The 27,332-nt window shown below is 43.8% G+C and overlaps 2 protein-coding genes across 5 annotated transcripts in view; one reads left to right on the forward strand and one right to left on the reverse strand.

Annotated features, from left to right (window-relative positions):
* Window positions 1–137, reverse strand: part of APOO (apolipoprotein O) — a 90,089-nt gene extending 89,952 nt beyond the window's left edge. For 3 of the 4 annotated variants that reach the window (XR_006277864.1, XR_006277865.1, XM_038416659.2), the window contains exon 1: window positions 1–136. Coding sequence is in view for 2 of the 4 variants with exons in the window: in XM_038416659.2 (XP_038272587.1) it covers window positions 1–9 (9 nt within the window). In the remaining 2 variants the exon portion in view is untranslated. The other variant, XM_043504919.1, reaches the window with a different exon arrangement.
* On the forward strand, window positions 42–27,332 carry C1HXorf58 (chromosome 1 CXorf58 homolog). Its single transcript, XM_038416633.2, is given in 9 exon segments — window positions 42–125; window positions 127–251; window positions 847–946; window positions 2,422–2,516; window positions 6,693–6,804; window positions 11,293–11,424; window positions 12,514–12,743; window positions 23,721–23,868; window positions 26,014–27,332. Coding segments are annotated over 9 exon segments (1,224 nt in total). The 3' UTR covers window positions 26,212–27,332.

Genomic DNA, 27,332 nt, shown 5'->3' on the forward strand with positions numbered 1-27,332 from the left:
CTTGAACATCGCGGCGCCGCTCCCGGCCGCGTCGCTGCGCGATGACGTCAGAGCCGCCCAGCGCACGCGCCGCTACGACGGCCTCACGACAAAAACGGCTGGGAAAGGGGCGGGGATGGCGGGGTTCCCTCTCCCCCCCTCCCCCACGTGTCCCGGTCTCCAGGCAACAGCGACGCGGGGGCGGGACCTCTGAGTAGCCGGGTCGTGATGCTGAGCGGAGCCGCGCGCGGGGCAGAGTGTCCCTCGCGGCCGTGAGTAACCGCGGCGGCCCTCGCCCCGCGTGCCCGGGAACCGCCCGGCCTCGCGCGCTGCCCGCAGGAGGGAGGCGTTAGCGGGGCTGTGAGATCCGGTGCCGCCATTGCGAGCCCGGGGTCGCCGCGCTCGGCTTACGAGCTGGGTGGACGCGGCCCCCGTGTCCGTCTGTCCCCACAGCTCGCTACCCCCAAAACGGCCCTGGCGGCGTCACCCCTGGATCCGCCTTTAGGCACCCAGCTGCTGTGAGCTCGGGTGACCATATTTCCCAAAGCGAAAAGGGGCCACCCCCTACTGCTCGCCTGAGCGCCTCCCCCTCCCCGTGAGCCTGCCCCCCCCCCCGCGCGCAGCTGGCATCGCCGCTCGCCCCACCCCCGCACCCCACTTTTTTCACAAAAATGGGCAGTTGCCCTGTTTGCTCTTGCTAACTGATCAAGTCGGCAAGAGCACGCTGAACAAATGCCCACTTCTGCAAAGTCGGGACGGCTGGGACAGGGCTTAAAAAAAAGGGACTGTCCCGGCCAAAACAAGACATTTGGTCCCCCAACTGTGAGCGCAAGGGCTGGCTGGCGCTGATCTCGTGTCTCCTGTCAGGGCGGAAGAAGAGCTCGCAGCTAAAATCCTCCAGAGAGCCTGGTGGAGTCGCATCGACAGGAGGCTGTTCAGGCTGCTAACACACACCATCCGGGCCGCGGTATGCTCCTCTGGAAAAACACTGCCCGTCCTTGCTGTAAACTGCCCAGGGCTTTCCTACGGGGGGAAACTTACCAGCACAACTCTACCATTTCCTGGGATGCTACTGTGGCAGTTACACCACTTCAGCTCCCTAGGGAGACACACTTCTTGTGGCAGGAGCTCAGAAAGCAGTATAAACCAAATTGGAAAAAAACCCCATCAAGGAGTTACACTGGTATAACTAAAACAACGAGGAGAACTAGTGGCACCTGAGAGATTAACAAATGTATTTGGGCATAAGCTTTCGTGAGCTAAAACCAGCCCATGGAAGCTTATGCCCAAATAAATTTGTTAATCTCTAAGGTGCCACATATACTCCTCGCATAATGACAGGTTTCAGAGTAGCAGCTGTGTTAGTCTGTATCCACAAAAAGAAAAGGAGGACTTGTGGCACCTTAGAGACTAACAAATTTATTTGAGCATAAGCTTTTGGATGAAGTGAGCTGTAGCTCACGAAAGCTTATGCTCAAATAAATTCGTTAGTCTCTAAGGTGCCACAAGTCCTCCTTTTCTTTTTATAGGGAAGTGGGGACTACAGTGATAGAACAACAAAGAAATGAGGATTTCACACCCCTGATTGATATTGATAACAGAGTTCTTGCCAGACAGGATGCTATCAAACAAAGTTTTCTTTAAATCTTCTAGGCTCTTCCCTTTCTCTGGAGGTGACAGATTGGATCATCTTTTTAACTGCCCAGAACTACCTTATTTCAGTGTGACTGGTGAGGACGTGACCATTCACTTCCCAGCTTATGGCTGCCTTTGCTGCTTAGCCAAAGGCCTTAGCCTAAGAACAGGGCCTCAGACCATCAAAATAAGAGAAGGCCCTATACAGGCAGACAGTGATTGTGATTCTTTCTTTTATACCTCTATAACTAACTAAATGATAAGAATACACCTAAATTCTTAAAGTATAGACCTTTGCAGACAGGCCTGAATATCTATATCCTAACAGAGGTGTTCAGAGAATGGGATGGAGGGAGAGATTGATGATGGTTTAAGAGAAGAGGAAAGACAGATGGAGAAGGAAAGAAGATGAGCACCTCAACAGTTTTGGGATTTTTTTAGTAAAAGGAAAGAGCTAAAATTGTATGTGAGATGTATTTCCTAATATTTGTTTTCCTTATTAAAAACTACCTTGGTTTTTTAGTAGTGCAAAGCTGAGAAAATAAAACTTATAACATTGGAAAGGGAGGGCAAAAAGATAAGAACTTCAGCAGAGAAAAGAGTAACATTGGGTAAAAGAATAAAATGAGTCATAAAAAAGAAACAATAATAAATATTGCAATTCTATAGTAACTGCCATCTAAGAATTTCAAAGCACTTTAAAAATACTAATTAACACTCTACTCCCTTGTGAAACCAGTGTGGGATGTGTTATTATAGGAACCAAAACTGCTCAATTTTATTGAATAATGCCTGCCTCTATTTCAGGAGCATTGCATTACATATGAGATTGTGAGGAGAGTGAGTCCTTTAGAAGCTGAACTTATAAAAGATCCTAGTATGCAGTGTAAAGTCAGATTCAGGTAAAGTAGTCAGATTTATTTATTCAACCCAGCATACATGATGCTTTTTTCTAAAGTTAACCAAAAGTGCCATCAATTGTTTTTATTATAGTGTCACACTAGCAATGTTAGAGTTGACAGGGCAAGTTGTCTAAGTACAGTAATACTCAAACAGATGCCTTTTGGGCTAATATTTCTTATGTATTTTTACCTCACAGGTGAGTATTTTTGGAAAGTTTGATAAAGTTTTAATTGTTCATCTTAAAGTCATGGAAGCGCGGAGTGGCGGAAATGAATGTTTTTTGTTTGCTTTGCTTTTTTGGGATGGGGTGTTATTTGCAACACAGTAGAACCTTAGAGTTACAAACACCTTGGGAATGGAGGTTGTTTATAACTCTAAACAAAACATTATGGTGGTTCTTTCAAAAGTTTACAAGTGAACATTGACTTAATACAGCTTTGAAAATTGACTATGCAGAAGAAAAATGCTGTTTTTAATCATCTTAATTTAAATGAAACAAGCACAGAAATAGTTTCCTTACCTGATCAAGTCTTTTTTTAAACTTTCCCTTTATTTTTTTAATAGTTTATGTTTAACACAGTATTGTACTGTATTTTTTTTCTTCTTTTATTTTTTTTACTGCCTGATTGTGTACTTCCAGTTCCAAATTAGGTATGTGGTTGACTGGTCAATTCGTAACTTTGATATTCATAACTCTGAGGTTCTACTGGAAGTGATTGTTTTTCTTGTTTTTGAAAAACTGGAATTTTTTGATATGTGGTGATTAACTTTTCATATTGAAAGCCAGACAGGAAAGCCAGTAGTCCTATGTATAGTAGAAATATGTCAGATACTTTTATTGCACACCATAAGCTATGTTTTCTTTTTAAAAATGCAGACTTACTATGGACTTGGATCTCATCTAGAATTAGTGCTTACGACGTGCCTGAGGAAATTTAATTTAGAAATAAAATGATCTATTCTGCATGCACATATTATTTTTGCTATTTTTCTTTTTTACAACACACCAACATGCTGCACTCCAGATAGAAATATATGATATTTTTAGACATGCAAATAAACACTCTGGGCATAAGTTGTAACCTGTGTGGAAATTGACATTAAAGAGGAAGCTGGTGGTATTTGCAGTTTCCACTACTGCCTCAATAGCTTCAGGCAGAGGAGAGCAGCTTTAAATTGCAGGCAGGCTTTCACAGAGAGCCTTTCCCCAGTGAAGCCTGACCGGGGATGAGCTGAATCAGCATATTCACTAGCTGCATTGTTCATATCCCTTCTCTGGCTAGTCTGCACTAACCAAGTACAGGTGCCTCAACAAAGGGGTGTGATGGATACCTTGCATTTCTGCAACTCCCATGCCCTCTGGACAGATTTACTGTCTTCAGTTGTTCTGCATACAAAATCTCAATCTCATATTGTTTATTCATTGTGTGATCAATCTAACAAATGCATTTGATTTGAGTTTATCCTTTAAAAAAATAAATTAAATGCTAAATGCAAATAGCCATTAATATCCAGACTTGTTTCTACATTTAAATAAGATGGTTTAAATGAATTCTAGTGTTTAGCAATTTTTAAACTGTGTCAGAATTTCAATTAATTATTCCATTTTGGCAGGAATTAAGATTCCAATCCTGCAATTTACAATAAGTAGGTGGTCTGACTAAGGTTGCCAGGCATCCAGTTTTCAACCAGAATGCCCAGTTGAAAAGGGACCCTGGCGGCTCCAGTCAGCACAGCTGACAGGGTTGCTAAAAGTCTAGTTGGCTGCAGGCCAGCAGTGGGGCAGGCAGACTCTGTGCCCAGCTCCACACGGCTCCTGGGAAGCGGCTGGCATGTCCCTCCAGCTCCTAGGTAGAGGGGTGGTCCGGGGGCTCTGTGTGCTGCCCCCACCCACAGGCACTGTCCCAAGCACTGGCTCCACAGCTCCCATTGGAGCTGCCGCTTCCTGGGAGCACCTGAGGTCAGCACCACCCAGAGCCCGCACACTGAAGTCCCTTCCGTGCCCTAATCCCTGTCCTAGCCCTGAACCCCCTCCTGCACTCTGAACCCCTCAGCCCCAGCCCAGAACCCCTCCTGCACCCCAAACTCCTCAACCCTGGCCCCACTCCAGAGCCTTCACCCCCAGCCAGAGCCCTCACCCCCTCCTGCACCCCAACCTTCTGCTCTAGCCTGGAGCCCCCTCCCACACTCCGAATCCCTTGGCTCCAGCCCAGAGCCCCCTCCTGTACCCCAAACCCCTCATTCCTGACCCCACCCCAGAGCCCAAACCCCCATCTGGAGCCCTCACCCCTCCCTGCACCCCAGCCCCCTGCTCCAGCAGGGTGAAAATGAGCAAGTGAGTGAGAGTGGGAGAGTGAGCGACGGAGGGAGGGGGGTGGAGTGAGTGAGTGAGGGGTGGGGCCTCAGGGAAGGGGCGGAGCAAGGGTGTTCTGTTTTCTGCAATTAGAAAGTTGGCAACTGAGACCTGACCATGTGTTGTAAATTGCTGGTTTGAGGCTTTGCTTTGTAATTCTATAATAAAATTCCTTCCAAGCTTCCCTCCCAAGGGTCTCCAAGCTTTGGGCCCAAATCTTGTTCTATTCAAGTCAAGGAGAGTTTATCAAGGTTCTGAACACCCTGCAGCTTCCACTGGGGTCACTGAGATACCTAAATATGGATTTAGGAAGCCAACTTTAGTCCTTTTTTAAGAACAAAAATAAAAACAAAAAACCCTGGACTTTGGCCTTTGACATAGCAACCATTTAGCACAATTGGACAAATTCCGGTTATTTTGATAAATTGTCCCTATTACTAGTTTGGAAGGGATTCCAGGGATGATTTTTTTTTAACACGTGTCTGTTTTAAATGTATATAAAAAACTGAACGCAGCTAAAGCACACTTTACAAAAACATACTGGGGTCATGCTATCTTCATAAAATACATATGTGACCATGCATGTTCATGCATTAGATTGTTTCATGAATTTGGGCAGCTGTAGAATGCAAATACAAAAAAAGAGTTAAGATACCATGATTTGATATTTCCATACTGTCTAAAGCAGAGGTGGGCAAACTACATCCTTCCTGGCCCTTGAGCTCCTGGCCTGGGTGGCTAGTCCCTGCCCCCTCCGCTGCTGTTCCCCCTCCCATGTAGGTACAACGCCATGCAGGCAGCACGGCTTGCACCCGCCCACCTCCCAGGCTTTCCAATAAGCCTGTCCTGCTGCTCTGAGCGGCATGGTAAGGGGGTGGGGGGAGGGAGGGTTGGATAAGGGGCAGGTGCTCCCGGGGGGGGCAGACAGGGGGTGGTTGGATGGGGCAGAGGTTTGGGGGGGGGAGCGGTCAGGAGACAGGGAGCAGGGGGGGTTGGAGGGTCTGGAGGTCCCAGGAAGGAGGGGGGCAGGGAGCAGGGGGGAGTTGGATGGGGGTGGGGTCCTGGGGGGGAGCAGTCAGGGGACAAGGAGTGTGGAGGTTTGGATGGGTCAGATGGGCCTGTCAGGGGGCGGGGGTTTGGATAGGGGTCGGGGCAGTCAGGGGACAGGGAGCAGGTGGGTTGGCTAGGGAGTGGGGTCCCAGGGGGACGGTCAGGGGACAAGGAGCGGGGGGGTGGTTGGATGTGTCGGGGGTTCTGAGGGGGGGCGTCAGGGGGCAGGAAGTAGGATAGGCCCTCCATACCGTTTTGCAACCCCGATGTGGCCCTCAGGCCAAAACGTTTGCCAACCCCTGGTCTAAAGTGTAGGGTTGGGGTTTTTTTGTTTTTTTTTAATGTTTACCACAACTTCACATTTCCTAGCTTTTCAATTTTTTCCCCTAAAGCCTTAACTGTCACGTTTTCTGCCTCCTCTTAAATTATGTATTTATTTCCAACCTTACCTACAGCCTAACAATATTTTTTGTGTTTGTGTATATTAATATAAATTAATTCAGGTCTGGGTTTCCCCAGCATAACGTAGGATGCTGGAGCCCGAGTCAACCTGGAGGGAGGTACAGTGGTGCAGGTCACCGCAACACCTGTGTGCTGGCAACCATGTTTATATTATTTGCGTTTTGCTTGTTATCCTTAGAGTTTTTAAAGGATGGTTGGAGATCTTGAGTACCAGTGTTTTTTAACTAAGAGTTTATCCCTTCCAGTTTAAACAATAAGGAATCTGCTTTTTATAGTGCCAGATAGTTAACTTTGTTTTTTGTTTCTTTAGGTTTGCTGGTCATGAGTTTCCACCTTTCATTGTGTTCAAGATTTTTCGCCATACTGGAGGCCAAGGCAGCAAGTACCTAAGTGGAAAAAGAACAATAAGTCCAGCAAGTGAGGTGACTTACTTTATGTGATCGTTTTCTCTTCACTTCATCTATACCTTGGCTCTGAACTTTATTTTGTAAAATCCTATAACATCCTTATCCTCAGTTACACATATCTCCAATTCTAACAAGCAGACACTTCATTCATTAAACAACATTACTTTTGTTAGCAAAGAAACAATGATTCTTTCAGTATAATATATAAAAACTCATTGTATATCTATGCCCATATTCTCTATTTGGATTAATTTATTTCTAGGAAATGTAGTCTCTATAGGCACTGTTCTGTATAGCTGTCTTTTACAATTCTTTTGTCATTCAGTTCTACCTTTATTTAAGAGACATTAAAACTATATTTTTAGGACCCTGAAATTAGTTAAGTCAAAAGATTTGTTTTTATAAATTTGCTGAACAGGATGCCGTTAACCTTGTTCTTTTGACAGGTTATCCTTTCAGTGATGTACTTAAAAAAACCCACAACTTCTGATGCATTGAACAATAAGTTCTATTCTATGTAGATTTCTATACTATGCTCATCTCTGTAGTACATAAGTGCCTATAAAGATAAGATGTGCGCACTTAGATTATAAGCTCTCTAGGGTATGTTCTGCATTTTTGTTCTGCATTTGAAAATTGCTTAGCACAATAGGCTCCTGGTCCATGACGGTGCTACAGTAATACAAATAATAATAATAATACAGTGTTTTTCTTCTTCAAGCATTCAGGCAAGTCGACACTCTAGTATATGTTATTCCTGTAATACAAGAAGCAAAAATTATTTTGGACCAAAACAAGAAGAATCCTGTAGCAATTGTGTGATGTAGTTAGGGAGATCAGATCGCAAAAGTGAAATATCAGGACAAACTGGGTGAGCGGGGGGGGTGGGGGGGAGAGAAAGACACAGGTGCACAGCCCCGACCGGAGCCATGAGAGGGGATTGGCCCATGCTGCGCCACACAGCTCCCCTGCCCAGCACCCCCTGGATCCACTATGCCCAGAGCCCCCCCCATAATCCTTCCACCACAAATGCACAGTGCTGTGCACACACACCCCTGCCCAGTGCCCCCCTGCCCTATGCCCCACCACAGCTGCCCAGCACCCCACACAGAACCCCCCCACTTGCTAGTTTCCCAAAACACAGATTTCCCCTCCCTTCCTTCCTCCCTCCCTCCCTCACAATGCCCTTCCCCACAGCCCCACCACCACAACTATACAATGCCCCACACAGACCCCCACTGCCCAATGCCCTGACACACAGAGATTTTCCCCACTGCCCAGCATCCCAAAACACTCAAACATCCCCCACTGCCCAGCACCCTCCACACACTTCCCAGACACTCACCATCATGCCCTGCCCCCTTCCCTGGCCACATTCACCAGCCCCGCTGGGAGGTCTCTGGCTCCTAGGGTGAGAGCGGCAAGTGGAGTCTTCAGATTCTCCACATGCTGCACCCACCACAAGCACAAGTTCCGTGGTTCCCACTGGCCGGGAAAAGCGCCAGTGGGAGTTGCCGGAGCTGTGGAGGGCTCTCTGCCTGCTCCTGGCGCCTGCAAGCCCCGCCCCTGCAGCACACGGGTGCCGGGAGCTGCCCCAGGAAGCGGTGAGCGGCAGTGCCATGGCTGTTGTCCGGACGGTCCTGATATTGGGACAAAGGGCGTCCCGACGGATGTGAGGTTGGGACGCGGGACAAATCTTCTAAAATTGGGACTGTCCTGATAATATTGGGATGTCTGATCACCCAAGGTGCAGTTTGGGTTTCAGGTTAGATTTCTGAAGACACATACTAGCATTTTCTTTCTTTAAAACTGCCTATTCTTTATTGACTGTATTGTCTTGAATAAAGGAGGTTTTAAATCCCTACCAGGTACGTCAAACATTTTTGACTTAGTGTATTAGAGCCTTTGATTGTAGGAGAATCATAATTTGAAGAATGCTTCAATAATCTTCACCTGTTCTCTCACCACTTTCTTCTATTTCCTTGTAAAGTCAACAAGGCAGCTAGTAGAAGAATGCAGACAATGAGAACGGTACAGGTTTGCCATGTATCTGCCAACTCTTTGGAAAGTATGTAGTGCATGACAAATCCTTGAGGAAGATTTGACAAGTCTCCTGCAGCTGGTTGAACTGTATAACAGAATGGCAAATAGAATTCAATGTTAATAAATGTGAACTAGTGCACACTGGAGGAAACAATTTAAACAGGGATTTCTGACCTTTCACATAAATACCCTTATCACTGTATTATGGGAAATTCTTATGTGGGTCTGTCTCAATCTCTCTTATTAAAGCCGTTCCACTTGGTATTAAGTCTGCATTGGGCCAGAAAGATAGAGTGAGGATAACTCTATAGTCCAGTGGTTAGGGCAGTCATCTGAGAGGTGGGAACCTCTTCTCATCCGGCAGAGAGGGAGTTGAACGGGGGTCTCCCACATTCCAGGTGAGTACCCTAACCACTGGTTATAACTAATGATTGATTATAAGGGAGGCTGCTGCCTCCTCTCTCTCCCCTCCCAAGAGTTTTGTGTGGAATTAGGCATGCTCTGAACACACCAACTAGATCAGACCCTACAAGCAAAAGGTGGGAGAATGTCTGTTTTCATCTCGTTTGAGGCTCATGCTGGGGCTTAGAGATAGGTACGGGACATCTGCCTGAGACAGCAGTGCATGTGCCCAGAGGGAGAAACTTAGGTATATAGGAACTCTTGCAGTGAAAATTTAGGTGCCGAGTCAGTTTAGGCACCTTTATGGTTAGGCGGCAGTAGAGCAGAGGTTTTGTGGATCTGGGACTTGGGTACTTAAGTCCCTTTGTAGATCTGGGATTGTCTACTTTGTGAACATTAACTGCCAGAATCTTGGATCACCATTGGCCTCAGAGCAGGCTGCTCACCTAGCTTTCCAGTTAGAAGAAACACACTGCCATGGTCGATACCAAACTAGAGGAAAGGGTTTTAGGACACAAAATGACCACACTGGTGTTTCAAAAATGATGGAGTAAAGAAAGAGTCCCATAAACTGCCTAAATTGGTCTGTAGGCACCACCCTAAAAATCCAAAGAGTGAAATAATGCAGAAATTAACATTCAGATACAGTAGTATATTTTACAGAAGTTCTGTCATTCCATCAGTGCTACTTGATATAGTTTACTGCATCATGACATTACACCTCATTTGATATGTTATGTCCTAATATAATATTTATAGCACAGCATAAGTCAGAAATGCAAGTGGTCAGTATCTACTGACCTTCCAGCCTATTCAGTTTAGCTTATATTTAACAGGAGTGAGAACATCTTTATATTTTAACAAAGAGGCCCATGCTTTAGATTTATTCCACCCAAGTAAGGAAAAAGTTGCTTTGTCGTTATAGTGTGATTGACTAATTCAGTAACTCATGAATGAATATAATTTCCTTTTTGTGAAATGAAGGAGGGTGGCAGCTTTGCAAGAAAGATTTTTTTCTGGTGTTTGCATGTAGCTTTCATTTGTCATTTTAAAAAAAATATTCTTAATTCCATCACCTTTGGTGCCTGCTGTAGAGGCAGTTCCTCAGCACTCTTACAACAGAAAAATTGGATATAGCCAATACAATTATTTTTATATATAATAACTTTACCTTTCTTATAACTTCTTTAATACCAAGAGATCCTAGTAATTATAGATATACACCATTGAAATACAGACATTTCTGTGAGAGAGGGATGTTAAAGTTCTAGTGTCTACTCCAAACTACTATTATGTTAAAGCTGTTTGAAAAAGTTTGCAACATTTAGGAGAATCCATTTTTTTTATATTGGCTAAGTGTTTTTTTTTTTTCAAAGGGGCAGATTCTTAGCTGATATGTCATAGCTCCATTGACTTCAATAAAGCTGTGACAAGTTATACAAGTTGAGGATGTGGAGCAAAACCTTCTGAATCAGTGCTAAACAGAGTCTCAAACTTAAACAAACCACCCTTAGGCAAAAATCAGACTTGACAAATTTCAGCCACATAGATGAAGGTTTTAAAAAGCTATAAAGTTACCTTGTGCATCGGGGGAAAGCAGCTGTGTCACTAAGCATTATTTTCAAAGTTGTAACTGAATTTTTTCACCATTATGCTGACCGCTATTTTCTCATTGTTTACTTGTATTCCTCTGTCTGTCTGTATCCATTTGTTGTCTCTTGTCTTATACTTAAATTGTAAGCTGGCTGGGGCAGGGACTATCTTTTCTATTTGTACAGCATCTAGCACAATGGCATTCTTGATCCATGACTAGAGCTTCTAGGTGCTACAATTGTACAAATAATAGCATTAATACTGCAGAGTTAGTGGACAATCCATCTCCAACTCTGTGAGTTTTCTGTGTACTAATTAACATGCCTTGTTTATTTTAATTTTTTGTTGAGCAATGGGATTTCGGGAAGATTAAGACTTTTCCCTGAGTTGAAATATGAGCACTCTAGGAATTTTGTGTGTGTGTTTTTGGTTTTTTAGCTACAGTGTATTTCCTGTTTTTTATAGGCAGCAGTTGATGCTTGCAAGTTGATGGGACATCGGAAATATTATGATCAAATGATACGGGATGAACTTCAATACCAAAACCACAAAATAATAGATGAAATAGACGTTGCTACAGTGAAAGATTACATGCAAGTAAGAAATGTTTTCAAATATTTTCTTACAGGTTTTGGTAATGAAAAAAAACTTCTTTTGGGGAAAAAAGATTATGACGGGATCTAAAATGTAGATAGTGACTATGACTGCAAGACTAAAATTTAAAGACCTAATTCTCAACAGCTTACACCTTGTGCAGCCATTTACATCAGCTCAAAATGAGTGTAAAGGGTACATCGAGCACTTCTGTGTGAGTGCAGAAATCTGATTTGGTAGCGTTTTACATCCACCTTGAACAGATGTAAATGACTCTACAAATTACAAGGCACTGGAGAATGAAGCCCTATGACTGTGAAGCTCCAGAGAAGTTATTGAAGTTGTATGGATTAGGTCCTATAATGTGTACTGTCAGGGTTACATAAGGATGGTAGAAATCTTTAAAAGATCACTCTGATAACTGTGATACTCTTTAAATGGAATAAGTGAGAAGAGAATCAGTACCATTCTGGTTTTTTTTAGACCAATGTTAGTATATTGATTTTGATGGAATTATGGCTGATTTACAATACTATAAATGAGAGAAGAATCGTCACTAAGAAGTGCTGATGCTTGAGCAGTGCAGTGAAACCTTTTCTGGTTAATTCCTATTTTTAAAAAAATTTAGGGCCAAATCCTGGATGACTGGCTATGCCACCCAGATCTAGGAAGGATGGTGGCATGTAAACATGGCTATGAACAATACTCTAATTTCAAATAATTATTTGTTACGATTGAGCAGCGAAGGAACTCAGACTATTAATGTACATATGCATATTTTTGTGATGAATTTAAAATTACTGATTATATTATAATTTTATGTATATTTATGTAATGGAGGTAGATATAGATATCCAGATAACAGATGTCATTGTGTTATAGGAATTTTAAGGCAGAATAGGTCATTATAGGGGTGCCAGCCATTTGATTTACTCCGAATAAGGTTTTCTTTAATGTGCAAGTTCATCATTAAAATGATTAATGAGGTTGAGAAAATAAGATTAGGGGAGACTTGGGACCTCAATAAAATGAATTAGGTTTCATGCAAGCATTTATTTTATAAATTCCTATTATTATTTTGTGGCCTTATAGTATATCAGTAACCTGGATGAGACCCCAGCATACTTTGGTGGCAGGGATAACTGCTGGAGAAAATTGTCTCTGGAAAATTTTCCCAGGACAGTGATAATGTATGACATAATGGATTATGCACAGTCTGGGACACTGTCAAACCGACTTAAGGAGAAACTGACATTTCTGCTCCTGAGGCCACAGAATGAAGAGATACGGCATGATCAACTCATGACTGTTTCTCGAGTCAGGTAAAAAAATACCCAACAACTTATCCACAATAACAAGCTTAATTTTTATTTTGAATTTCTATACTTTGTACTTTATTTTAAGGATCTCAAAATGCATATTAATTAATGACAGGTTTCAGAGTAGCAGCCGTGTTAGTCTGTATCTGCAAAAAGAACAGGAGTACTTGTGGCACCTTAGAGACCAACAAATTTATTAGAGCATAAGCTTTTGTGGGCTACAGCCCACTTCATCGTATGCATAGAATGGAACATATAGTAAGAAGAAATATATATACATACAGATAAGTTGGAAGTTGCCATACAAACTGTGAGAGGCTACTTAGTTAAGATGAGCTATTATCAGCAGGAGAAAAAAACTTTTGTAGTGATAATCAAGATGGCCCATTTAGACAGTTGACAAGAAGGTGTGAGGATACTTAACTTTAGGGAAATAGAGGTTTCAGAGTAGCAGCCGTGTTAGTCTGTATTCGCAAAAAGAAAAGGAGTACTTGTGGCACCTTAGAGACTAACAAATTTATTAGAGCACAAGCTTTCGTGAGCTACAGCTCACTTCATCAGATGCAGTATGTGTCATGACCCAGCCACACTCAGTCTCTATTCAAACCCGAGTTAATGGTATCTAGTTTGCATATTAATTCAAACTCAGCAGTTTCTCGTTGGAGTCTGTTTCTGAAGCTTTTCTGTTGCAAAGTTGCTACCCTTAAATCTTTTACTGAGTGGCCAGAGAGGCTGAAGTGTTCTCCTATAGGTTTTTGAATGTTATGATTCCTGATGTCAGATTTGTGTCCATTTATTCTTTTGCATAGAGACTGTCCGGTTTGGCCAATGTACATGGCAGAGGGGCATTGCTGGCATATGATGGCATATATCACATTAGTAGATGTGCAGGTGAATGAGCCCCTGATGGCGTAGCTAATGTGATTAGGTCCTATGATGGTGTCACTTGAATAAATATGTGGACATAGTTGGCATCAGGCTTTGTTGCAAGGATAGGTCCCTGGGTTAGTGTTTTTGTTGTGTGGTTGCTGGAAAGTATTTGCTTAATGTTTACAAAACACCAGTGACCAGTGGTAAAATTATCCCCATTTTACAGATGGGCAAACTGGCACAGAGGAGTTTGGTGACTTGCCAAAGTTCAGACATTAAGTCAGTACGGAGTCAAGGATAGAACCCAGGAGATACTCCTAGTGCTTATTATCCACTAAATAATATTGTTTTAGAGATTGTCCAATAAGTCAACATTTTAATCTTTAGTAGAAAAAGAGCTGCATGATCACTTACTGGCAATATAACAAATATGTGCCACAAATCTCAACATATATTGGAGAAAATTGGATTTTCTTTTATATTCCTATTTAAACTGCTGTTACCATTTTGTAACTTCTACCATTAAACAGCAATGTGTTTCTCACTAACACATACTGGGAAATAATTAGTGTCAATACCCAGGGGCTGCCATGTCTTAATAGGTTTCAGAGTAGCAGCCGTGTTAGTCTGTATTCGCAAAAAGAAAAGGAGTACTTGTGGCACCTTAGAGACTAACAAATTTATTAGAGCATAAGCTTTCGTGAGCTACAGCTCACTTCATCGGATGCATCCGATGAAGTGAGCTGTAGCTCACGAAAGCTTATGCTCTAATAAATTTGTTAGTCTCTAAGGTGCCACAAGTACTCCTTTTCTTTTCATGTCTTAATATACTCTTTTAAATCACAAATCTACTTGATTTTAAAAGAGGCCTTATCCCAAATCTTTTCTCTAAGTATGTTCCTTGAAATGGAAAACACAACAATGAGTCATGTCATTCTTGCGTTGATTGTCAGCGCATCTTTTTTTAAACTTCTTTTTCTGGTCTTTTTAAAGTTAACTGATATTTTGAGCTTTTTTTCATTTTAATTAAAGGAATACTGTCAAAATTGGCAGGCCTCTGCCTGTCCCCTAGAAAAGTTCTGTTGTCAGCTATATTACTGTATTGATAACCATAAAGTATGAAGTCATCTGTTCAACCAGTAGTTCACAGCATAGGTGTAGGCAGTGATCATGCAAACTTCCCTGTGGTTCCTCACCAATATACCTCAAGTATTTCAAAGGGACCATGTCTACTCGGTGAAATGGTAGTTGTATTTCTATTCCCATTCAGTTATCATTTCTATTATTTATGTTGTGGCAGCACCCAGTATGCTTAGCTGCTTCCCTCAACACAGATGATGACTGTCTCTACACTGCAGAGTTTATAATCTAAAATTATAAAGGCAGAGGAAGGGTGAAAGAAATGTATATGTCATGCAAGCAAAGTAATCCACCTGATGACAGACACACATCTAACTAGTCACGCTTTTATTTTGACACTTTTGTCTAGTTAAATGCATTACATTCTTGGCATCCTACCTCCTTATCTTTCCTCCACAGCAATCCGCAGCTTTAATTCCACAGTTCTTATGCCACTCCCTCCCTGCATTCAAACCCTTTCCTTTGCATAATTGAATAGCTCACTTACAAGGTACATAGATTGTTGACACTACTAGCAAGTGTCAATTAGTGCCACAACTGGTAATTTTCTAATGTGGTCATCTGTGCATTAATAATTAGAATGAGATCACATAGCTCACTGAACAGCTTTCTGATCATGCCAACTGGCAACCATGCAGTCCAACTCCTTGTGAAGGTCAAGGTAGTCTTAGGATACGTCTACAGTACGAAATTATTTCAAAATTATTCTATTCGAATTTTCGGAAGGGATTTTATACATTCGGTCTTCTGTGTCCCTACTAAAGCGCATGAATTCGGTGGAGTGCTTCCACAGTACCGAAGCTAGCGTCAAATGTCAGAGCAGTGCACTGTGGGTAGCTACCTCCCAGTTCCCGCAGTCCCCACCGCCCATTGGAATTCTGGGTAAAGCTCCCAGTGCATGATGAGGCAAAAACATTCTCGTGGGTGTTTCTGTGTGTGTGTTGTCAGTTGCTCCTCCCTTTGTGAAAGCTACTGCAGACAATTGTTTCGCATCTTTTTGGCATGCATACGCCATACTGTTTTCAGTAGACAGTGCACTGTTGCTCTCCTGCTACTATGAATCCACCTCGCATTTCCTCTCGTCTTCCTATGTAATCTCTAGTATTTACTCTTTCTCTTCCTCATCAAATGCTTCCGCTGCCACTCTGCTCTCCTATGTTTCACACCCTTTTGCCAGGATTACCCGTACAGGCGCCATAGCCATGGAGCCCACTCAGATCTCTGCTGCAGTTTTGACAATTGTAAATACCTCGCACATTATCCAGCAGTACGTGCAGTACCTGCAAAACCGGGCTTGGAAGTGACAACAGCGTAATTACTATACTGATAAGGACGTGGACACAGATGTTCCTAGAAGCATGGCGTGTGGCGATTGGAAGATCCTGGTGCTGTTGGGCCAGGTTCATGCTGTGGAACGCCGATTCTGGACCCGGGAAACAAGCACAGACTGGTGGGACAGCATAGTGTTGTGGGTATGGGATGATTCCCAGTGGCTGAGAAACTTTCATATGAGTAGGGCCACTTTCATGGAACTTTGTGCCTTCCTGTCCCCTGCCCTGAAACGCAAAGACACCAAAATGAGAGCAGCCCTCACAGTTTGAGAAGCGAGTGGCCGTAGCCCTGTGGAAGCTTGCAACACCCGACAGCTAACGTCAGTCGGGAATCAGTTTGGAGTGGGCAAATCTACTGTGGGGGCTGCTGTGATGCAAGTAGCCAACACAATCATTGACCAACTGCTATTAAGAGTAGTGACTTTGGGAAATGTGCAACTATTGTGGATGGCTTTAATGCGCTGGGGTTCCCTAACTGCAGCGGGGTGATAGACGGAACGCATATCCCTACCTTGGCCCCAGAACACAGGGGCGGCCAGTACATAAACCGCAACGGGTACTTTTCCATGGTGCTGCAAGCACTGGTGGATCACAAGGGACGTTTCACCGACATCAACGTGGGATGGCCGGGAAAGGTGCATGACGCTCGCATCTTCAGGAACTCTGGTCTGTTTGAACAGCTGCAGGAAGGGACTTACTTTCCAGACCAGAAAATTACTGTTGGGGATGTTGAAATGCCTATAGTTATCCTCGGGGACCCAGCCTACCCCTTAATGCCATGGCTCATGAAGCCGTACACAGGCACCCTGGACAGTAGTAAGGAGCAGTTCAACTATAGGCTGAGCAAGTGCAGAATGGTGAAAGCACGCTGGCACAGTTTACTGACTCGGTTAGATCTCAGCACAACCAATATTCCAATTTATTTGAGCATAAGCTTTCGTGAGCTACAGCTCACATGAAAGCTTATGCTAAAATAAATTTGTTAGTCTCTAAGGTGCCACGAGTACTCCTTTTCTTTTTGCGGATACAGACTAACACAGCTGCTACTCTGAAACCTGTCAATATTCCAATTGTAATTGCTGCTTGTTGCGTGCTCCACAATATCTGTGAGAATGAAGGGGAGACGTTTATGTCAGGGTGGGAGGTTGAGGCAACTCACCTGGCGGCCAGTTTTGCACAGCCAGACAACAGGGCGATTAGAAGAGCGCTGCACATCAGAGAAGCTTTCAAAGCCAGTTTCATGACTGGCCAAGGTACGGTGTGACAGTTGTGTTTGTTTCTCTTGAAGTTACTCACATCCTATATATATGAAAGGAAATAAAGTCACAATTGTTTAAAAACCATGCTTTATTATTTGTTGCCCAAACCATTGAGAGATTTCAGAAGCTAGATGGGGGAGGGGGGTATTGGGTTAGGGGCGTGGAGGAGGAGGGAAGGACAAGTCCAGAAACCAAATCGAAATTTCAGATATGCCAGCTTTCTGCTGGTTCTGCAATCCTCTGGGGTTGATTGTGTGGGTCCCCGTAGCCTCCCCCCCCCCCGTGTTCTTGGGCATCTGGGTGAGGACGCTATGGAACTTGGGGAGGAGGGAGGGTGGTTATACAGGGGCTGCAGCGGCAGTCTGTGGTCTTGCTGTCTTTCCCGCATTAGATCCACCATACAGCAGAACATGTCAGTTTGCTCCCCCCATAAGCTTGACCATAGCATCTTGCCTGCTCTCATCGCGCACATCCCTCCTTTCTTCATATTCATGTAACGCTTTATGTGACTCCACAATGGTTTGCCTTCATGCATTCAGCTGGGCCCTATCAGTGCGGGAGGACTGCATGAGCTCAGTCGCCCAGAGTTCATTTTTTCTGCCTTCTAATCTGGACCAGCTCTGGGACGGAGTAGATAGGGGCCACGTTGAAACATTTGCACCTGCTATGGGAGGAGAAAAAGGGAGGGTAGTATTTTAAAAGATACATTTTAGAGAACAAAGGGGACACTTTCTCAGTGAAACAAGCAATTCATAGTACACAGCACATGTTCTTTCTGTACAAGGTCGCATTTTGCCTCTTATACTGAAGTGCCTGCAACTTTGGTGTGAGTAAGCCATCACATGCAGCCGGGCAACAGAATTCAGCTTGCAGGCAGCCATGGTAAGCCCTAGGGGTACGCGGGGTTCTGCTTCTTCCACATTCATTTCAATGCTTTCAAATGGCCGGGCCCCCTTTCCCATAGCAAGCAATGCCTGGTGGGTTTGCCATATAAAAGGCGGGCTTGCGGGCTCTCTGGGATGATCGCTTCACACCACCTCCTCCCCTCACCCCCACCGCACTGCGTGGCTCCAATGAGGCTCTAAGCAGGGATGAGCCCTTTAAACTAAAGGCGAACAGCCCAGAGCGGCTGGGTTTCTCCCCATCCCCACAGCATGGCTCTGATCAGGCTCTCACCTCACCAGAAGTGCCTTCTCCAGGGTCATGGTCCAGGAGCCTGCCTTGGGAGTGGAGGATGGCTATTGGCTCCAGCGTTAAGAATAGGTCCTGGCTAGGGGGGAAAACGGATTCCCCACTTGCCGCCTGTGCACTGTCCTCCTTCTCCTCCTTTTTGTCCTCCAATAACTTGCTCTGTGCAACTCCCCCCTTGCAGGTGTCCATGGACAGTAGTGGGGTAGTGGTGGCGTCAACCCCATAATTGCATGCAGCTCACGGTAGAAGCGGTATGTATAGGGCTGTGACCCAGAGCGCCCGTTCACCTCCCTGGCTTTTTGGTATGCTTGCCTGAGCTCCTTGATTTTTGTACGACGCTGCTCTGTGTCCCTGGAGTAGCCTCTTTCTGTCATGGCTCTGGAGACTTTAGCGTATGTATTTGCATTTCTTTTTTTGGAACATAGTTCTGCCATAACAGATTCATCTCCCCAACATGCAATGAGATCCAGTACCTCCCGTGTGGACCATGCTGGAGTTTGTCTGCAAATCCGGGACTGTGTGGTCTCTTGTGATGGTGGACTCTGCATGGCCGCCTGTGATGGTGGACTGTGCTGATGGTCACCTGTGCTGATGGTGACCAAACAGGAAATTCAAAAGTTCCCAGGGCTTTTACTGCCTACCTGGCTAGTGCATCAGAGTTCAGAGTGTTGTCCAGAGCTGTCACAAGGGAGCATTCTGGGATAGCTTCCGGAGGCCAATAACGTCAAATTGCATCCACAGTACCTGTAACCCGGAACTGCGATCTCGATTTTAGCGCTACTCCACTTGCCAAGGTGGAGTACAGAAATCGGATTAAAAACCCCTTTAAATCGAAAAAACTGGTTTGGTTGTGTGGACGGAATCAGATTTATTTCGAAGTAACTCGGCTAAGTCCAAAATAACTGCATACTGTAAATCAGGCCTTAGACTATGTCTATATGGCCCCACAGTTTGGAGCACGGGGCTGTGAATTGCAACATCCACTCGCACAGTGGTTCTAAAACTTTTTTTTTTCCACAGATCCCTTGAAAATTGTGAGGGTCTCAGCAGACCACTTAATGGTCTTTCCAAGTGTTGTTTGTACCATTAGCTAGCTACTGTAAAGCGCTTTGGATAAAAGTGCTATATATAAAAAACTTTAATAACTTAATGTTTTTTTGTTCTACAAATAAAAGCACACAACTCATTTTAATATCAGTAGTCTTACCTTTCTAATATGATGGCTGTGCCCTCTCTCCCCCGCCGCAGCAGCCCCCAAGCTGGGGCTGGGAAGGAGGAGGGTCTCATCCTCTCTCCTCCACCATGGCAACCCCCGAGCTGGGCCTGGGAAGGAGAGGAGTCTCTCCCTCTCTCCCCAGCCACAGCAGCCATGGAGCTGAGGCTGGGAAGGAGGACCATCTCTTCCCGGCAGCTGCAACCCTGGAGCTGGGGAAAGTCACTTTTTTCTCACCCCACTGCCCCCTTCCACCTACCCCTATTCCCCCCTAAGACCACCAGTTCACCTTACATGTGCGTCTTCTCCAGGGTCCAGGCACCTAATTAGTGAAGCTATGCCTGCGCGGCTCCACTAATGAGGTGGGTGGCCCTTCATTCTTTTGTGTGCGGCCGCCCAGGCACACACCTTAGAGGGAACTATCCACGGACCACCTGAATGGAGCTCGCGGACCACTGGTAGGCCATGGACCACAGTTTGAGAACCTCTCTGCACTGGCGGGTTGTGCTGTAACTCCCCCATGTGGCTGCTGGTGGCACAAACTAAAAGATATCTTGGTCATGTTAACATATTCCTCTAAGGACTAAGTTAAAGTGAACCAGGATTAAGTTAATGTGAACTAGTTAGGCATTAACACTTGTATGTATATCAGGGGAGTTACAGCAGAGAATGCTATTGCATGCTGCGATCCACACCCCCTTAGTCTGAACTGCAGAGCTGTGTAGACAAGCCCTTAGAGTTTAGTGGAATTGGATCAAGCTGCTTCTTTGGATTTGAATTTTACAGCATAGCTGAGAGGCTCTGCATCCCATTAGCAGCCTCTCAAGTCATCCAGTGTATCATGGTTATCTTTTTAATTTCATAAAAATATAATTTAAAAAATCATTTTCAAACTCAAACCTATTCCTCAATAGTTTGTTTCCTAGGAACAGGAAAATTGAATATTACTTTTAAACAAATCATAAACATAAATATGTTGATTGTGTTAGGCACTCACTGATATAACAATCTACACTGGAAATGCATACACGCACTTAAATATATGATGGTGCCTGCAGGTCTATCCATTTCTGCTCTGTCATTTAGGAATGCAATCCTTTCTTTACTATTAAGTGTTACCTTTTTTATGATTGTGTAACTTTAGGCTGAATTACCATGTTCATGTTACTTTTGACTTTGAGTTTGATTTTCATGTCTTTTTTTCAGAAATTTTTGCTAGTGCATATATGTACTCTGATCTCTCAAGGATTTGAATATGTTGGCTATTACATTTTTATTACATGCTAAAAGTGTGTTGAGTGCCCTACAGACAACTAGTCTCCACTGTAAAGCGCTTACATTCTAAAACCCAGATTATAAAAATTCTGTACTTATTCTCATGCTTAACTTTAAGCATGGGAAGAGTTACATGGAAGTCAATAGGAAAAGGAGTACTTGTGGCACCTTAGAGACTAACAAATTTATTAGAGCATAAGCTTTCGTGAACTACAGCTCACTTCATGGGATGCTCACGAAAGCTTATGCTCTAATAAATTTGTTAGTCTCTAAGGTGCCACAAGTACTCCTTTTCTTTTTGCGAACACAGATTAACACAGCTGCTAGTCTGAAACCTGTCATGGAAGTCAATGGAACTACTCCCATGCTTAAAGTTAAGCATGTGTTTAAGTGTTTGCAAGTTTGGGACCTAAATAAATACATCTAGAGATGGATGGGGAATGTCACAGCAATGATTGTTTCCATGTCTCTTACTGGTTCTGTGATACTTTGTTGTCGTTATCATAAGTTACATTTCTTTGAGAGGGGGGCTAGGGTTTATAGGCCTTGTTAACTAAGTTTGTTTTAAGGGGGTCACCTTAAAGGAGGAGAGGGTTGAGACATGACTGAATAGGCTAGGAAAGGAGTTTTAGTCATCAGGGGCACATGGAAGAAGGTACAGAGATGAGAGTAGGAAAAGGAAACAAAGGGTTGTTAATCATGTGACTTGGGCAGAAATACATGAGTGAAATAAAGGAAATGAGCAGACAGGTAGGCAATAGGGTTTCCAACTTTCTGATTGCAGAAAACTGAACATCCTTCCTCTTCCCCCCTTCCCTAAAGCCTCACCCCTACCCCACACCTTTTCCAAGGTGCCGCCCCCCCCCACCGCTCACTCCATCTCCCCTCCTTCCCTTGCAGGGGATTGGGTTGCGGGAGGGGGTGAGAACTCTGGCTGGGGGTGCGGGCTCTGGAGTGGGGCCAGAGATGAGAGGTTTGGGGTGCAGGAGGGGGCTCTGGGCTGGGGACGGGGGTTGGAGTGTGGGGTGCGAGGGCTCTGGGTTGGGACTGGGGCTGAGGCTGAGAGCTTGGGGTGCAGGAGGAGACTCCAGGCTGGGGCTGAGGGGTTCAGAGTGTGGGAGGGGTTGTGGGCTCCAAGAATGAGTTTGGGTGTGGGAGGGGGTTCAGGCAAGGGGTTGGGGTGCAGGAGGGGGTTCAGGATGTGGACTCCGGATGGCGCTTATCTCGGGCGGCTCCTGGAAGTGGCTCTGCGCACTGCCTTCATCTGCAGGTACTGCCCCCACAGTTCCCATTGGCCATGGTTCCCAGCTAATGGGAGCTGGCGCTGCAAGCAGGGGCAGCGTGCGAAGCCTTCCTGGCCGCCACTGTACCTAGGGACATGCGGGCCCCTTCCAGGAGCCATGCAGAGCCAGGGCAGGCAGGGAGCCTGCCTTATTTCCGCTGCACTGCTGACCAGACTTTTAGAGGCCCGGTCAGCAGTGCTGACCGGAGCCACCAGGGTCCCTTTTCAATTGGGAGTTCTGGTCAAAAACCAGACTCCCAGCAGCCCTCATAGGAAAAAGCTAAATTATGGAGAAAAAGTACCGCTATACTTCCATTTGTATCACAATGCTGACTTTTTAATAAAGTTTCTCCTCTAATTTTAACAAAGCTGCATTAATATGGCCTGAATACATGTGTGTGCTTGTTGGGTTTTTTAAGGAAAGTTTGGTCTTGGAGATATAGGAGAGTTTGAAAAACTAGAGGTATTTATCTTTTTGAAAAATGGTGTGGTTTTTTGTTTTGGTACCTTAACTCCAAGAAAGGTAAGCTAGTTCTAGAAACTCAGGTTTGAAATATTTGGGTATGTCTATACTGCAGAGAAAAACCCATGGCACTAAATCTCAGAGCCTGGGTCAGTTGACTCAGGCATGCAGGGCTTTTGTGTGGGGCTAAAAATAGCTGTGTAGACATTTCTGCTCAAGATGGAACCTGAGGTCTGAAACCCTCTCTGGGTTTCAGAGCCTGGGCTCTAGCCCAAGTGGGATTGTCTACATTTTTAGCTCCACAGCTTGAGCCCTGAAAGCCCAAGTCAATTGACCCAGCCTCTGACACTCAGCACTGTGGGCTTTTCTTTGCAGTGTAGACATACCCTTTGGCTTCAGTGAGCTCTGAGGCTTCTGACTGTTTTTGGAAAGACTATTTAGTTAGGCACAGTCTACAAAATTGTAACCTCTGTGAGGTCTAGAACATAGCCACAAGACAGGAACCTTAGAGGCCGGGAGAGGAGATAGTGAAGAGAAAGGTCTGTGTTTCAGAAACAACATAATTGCCAGCTTGCCTGATGCATCCATTATACCATCTTTGAGGTCTGATATGTGCACTCCAATCTCATGGAAGCTGTGTCCGGGACACTAATACCTCTGGGCTCTGCTATGCAGAAAGATTATGGGATGTATTAAGAGAAGTGGGGCTCCCGATATAAAGAAAAGATTCTGAGGATTTAGAACTAAAATAGAATTTTCTATTTTTTAAACATATTCTAACCATTTTTCCTGAAATAATGGATATGGTTTCATAACTTGCATTCATGCATGTGATCCAGGAGGTTTTGGTTTTTTTAATCTTTCATTGGTTTAAGCATTCAGCGGAGCACCAGATATGACATAACTTTCAAGATGTTTCATATTTAGGTTCTTTATATAATTCTCAAATTTTCTAGGTCTCCTACACCTTGTCCAACAGCCACCTCTTCCTCTAGGTTTTATCAGCCCTCTTCACTGTCTAGACCTTCAGTACGTCGTTCTCGCCAAGCTCGACAGAAAGTAGCAAAAATGAAAAGAGTTCATGCACTTGAAAAAGAAACAGAGGTAAATCAATCATTACTGATACAAAATAGAAAATGCATGGAATGTTTTTTTCAGGAGAATACTCCACCAAGTCTGTACAGGAAACACTCACTGGCCTGCAATTATAGGTAGGTATCCCGGCAGCATGGGGGAGGAAGCCCTCAAATTCAAATATAGCCTGGACAAAAACCAGACCTAAGGCGTTGCAGGGACTAAAGGCTGGGAGCTGCAGAGAGGTGGGGCAGGCGGAAGAAAATCTGACAAGGAGCAGGAGATGGGACTGATAGGGCAAAGAGACTGGGAAATAATGGGGTGGGAGAAAGGAGAGAGAGAGGTGACAGGCAGCCAGGATGCAGGGGGAGATCTGGGCTTGGCTGAATACTGATACGGGAGGTTAGAGGAGAAGGGCAGGAAGGGAGACTGGAACTGGGAGCCAGTAGAGAGACAATCTGAGCAGGGAACTGGAGGCTGGGGAGAGGGAGAGAGACAAGTCAAGGAGCGGGAAGGAACTGGGACTGGCTGGGCAAGGAGCTGCTGGCAAGAGGGACGAGACTAGGACTAGGAACAGAAGTCTGAGGCTGGGAAGATTAGGTTAAGAGAACAGAACTGGGATGAGGAGCTATGGTGGTGGAGAGAAAGAACTGAGAGTGACTGGTTGGAGGGGATGGGGCAGAATGGGTCAAGATTGTGGGGGGAATGGGCAGAAGAGGCTGTACTCGTAGAGCACACTTCTCTCCAGAATCTGGAATGGACCCCAAGATGCCCGAGTCTCAGCATTCCCCTGCTGTCAGCAAATATCTGTGAAATTCAATGACAAAATGTCCAATTCCCTTCTAGTCTCAGCACCCTCTAGTGCTGGTCCTAATAGAGGATAAAAAACCTACTAGTGCTATCAGTTACTCAGCTCAAATGGCAGAGGTCTTTGCTATAGATCTAAGCAGCTATATTGACTGCAGCTGTCAATATAATGCCACCTAATGGAATTGCTATTTTTTTCTGTTTGCTTTTTTAGACATCTAGGAAATTATACACACAATAGCTATCCTGAAATATTATTAGGGTTGCAAAGTCCAGCACACAAAAGTTAGGAAATGTCAGAATGAAGGTTGCCTGTGAAACCTTAATACATCCCTTTGTGTGTATGCAGTGTGATATAGTGTTTAGTTACTTGATCACACATTTATTCCACAGTACCCTAGCCTCATTCTGTGCATACGATGGACAGAAGTATCCTTCAACTCAGTGGTTAGAGTGCTCACTTGCAGTGTGAAAGATGTGGGTTCATATCTCTGCTCCACATAAAGCAGAAGAGAGATTGGAGCCTGGGTCTCCTAATCCTGTGTGATTGCTCCAACCACAAGGCTACAGCTTAGAACATTTTGTGACTCTAGCCCTTCATTTCCTTTTGCTCTTATTAAAAAGGTTAAAAATATCCAAAATGTTTTACTTTGAAGCAAACAAAAAAACCCCAACATTTCATTCAACCCACATTTTTTCCCAACTTGTTTGATTCACTATTTTTTTTTAAATTTCAGTTCAACCCAAACCAATAATTTTTTTCAAACTGCAACCACCCCAAAAAAAAAAAAAGTTACTTATCTAGCTCTAGTCACAAGTCTTTCTAGCTCTTCATCATCCTTGCTCATAGCCTTCCCTCCTGACTCACAGTCCTTTGAAGTCCTAGCTTGGGCTTCTCATCCAGTAGGGACCTCAGTTAAGGATTATCCCCCAAAACGCTCCTGCTCTTCACACATCTCTCTCCTAGGCCTTCTGCCTAAGAGCTTGGGAGAGTTGTCAGCTAACTTCCCAAACACACTCTCTCTCTCGACTGAGACATACTAATAGTATATTTATTTCTTAAAACTGTTAAATACAATTAAATATTTATTTCAATGGTGGTGTTCAAAACCTTTTAAACTTATCTGTCCTAACATTCATACTGTGAATTAGTAACTGCAACACAATCCTGTTACAGAATTCGCTCCTCTAGATTTGAAAAATGCATGTCTTGGCTTTGCTTTGGCATTCATGTAACAGTGAGAAATAGCAAATCTCTAATGTTGAGTTCTGTTTGATGTATCTGAATTTACTACAAAGCTATATAATGTGATCTGTAGTAGACAGTTCTTCCTGTTTTGATGTAATAGTGTGTATAATGTTGTTCAGGAACAGAAATTGGATGTTACAAATAGAAGCCACTTAACTGAACATCAAGAAACTATGACTGCATCAGTTGAAGACCTTGAGGATCATTCTGTCTTTTCAGATGAAGAGTGGGAGCAAGAGGCAGCTAAATTGTATGCCTGGTCTCAGGCATTATCTCTTGAAGATATTGGAGAATCTTTGCTCATGCCTAATTTCTGAATTTTAATAATGGTTATTTCACATTAGCAGTAGTGGTAAACAGAAAACATTTTCAAATCTTTCTACCCTGCTGTAAATATGTTGCAAATTTTGATCATAGAGAACATGAGATTATGTACATATCATTGCTTTCACCTTGACTGTAACAGATTTAGAATTTGAGCTACGTACAGATTATCTGTGAACATTGTATATTTTGTGTACAATGTATGATTACAGTAATTGTTTTGCTGTACCATTGTTTATTTCATTTTCATTATGGAATGGTACTAAGTGGTGAAGATTGCATCCCACAATAAGCTCAATTTCCAGCCTCTGCTCCCTACTGCCCAAAATGAAACCAGTCTGCCTGAAAATTCACATGCAGCATTTCATTCCGGGTAGAATTTTTATGGGAAGGTTGAAATGAAATCCTAAAAGCAATATTAAAGTTATAGGGCCAAATACAGGGCCATATTAAGGTTCTTTTGTACAGCCCTGGGAGCAAAGCAACTTTAAAGCCATCTTAATCAATTATATGGAGATTCTACCAGCAAAGGACAATCCCCAAATGATGTAGAGCCAGCAAGCCAGCTTTGTCACAGCTTGCTGGTACTCTCATAATGGACATGTCCATGCCTTTTTTCTTGAAGAAAGTGAGAAAATGTAAAGAACTAATACTACTTTACCCTAAAACTTTATTCCATTTGAAACCTGGACACTGTTTAAACAAACAAAAACTATATAAAATCAACACGCTATTTCCATTGCAGAACAAGATTATGGGCACAACTAAGGTTAGGTAAGTGATGTAAATTTAGTGACTTTTTTGGTAAGGTGTAGAATTTCTGTAAAGAAAGAAGGGGTTGTTTATTTTCATTTTTTGAGTGCTACCTGAACTGCACTGAAACGTACTTCCTGAAGGTTTTTTGTTGGCAAATTTAGTTTACTTAACTGTATTTAGAGCTCAGTCTTGTTCCTGTTGACTGGGTATAGTATTGAGCCAAGTAAGCCCAATCCAACTCCACTGGGAATCAATGGAGAAATTCTCACTCAGTTCACTGGGAGTTGGATTTAGTTCCATACAGTTTAAGAACATAAGGATTTGTTCAATTAAAAACTGAAGTTCAGTTTCACCAGCA

The sequence above is a fragment of the Dermochelys coriacea genome, chromosome 1 (assembly GCF_009764565.3).
Source record: "Dermochelys coriacea isolate rDerCor1 chromosome 1, rDerCor1.pri.v4, whole genome shotgun sequence".
In the NCBI taxonomy this organism is placed as follows: Eukaryota; Metazoa; Chordata; order Testudines; family Dermochelyidae; genus Dermochelys; species Dermochelys coriacea.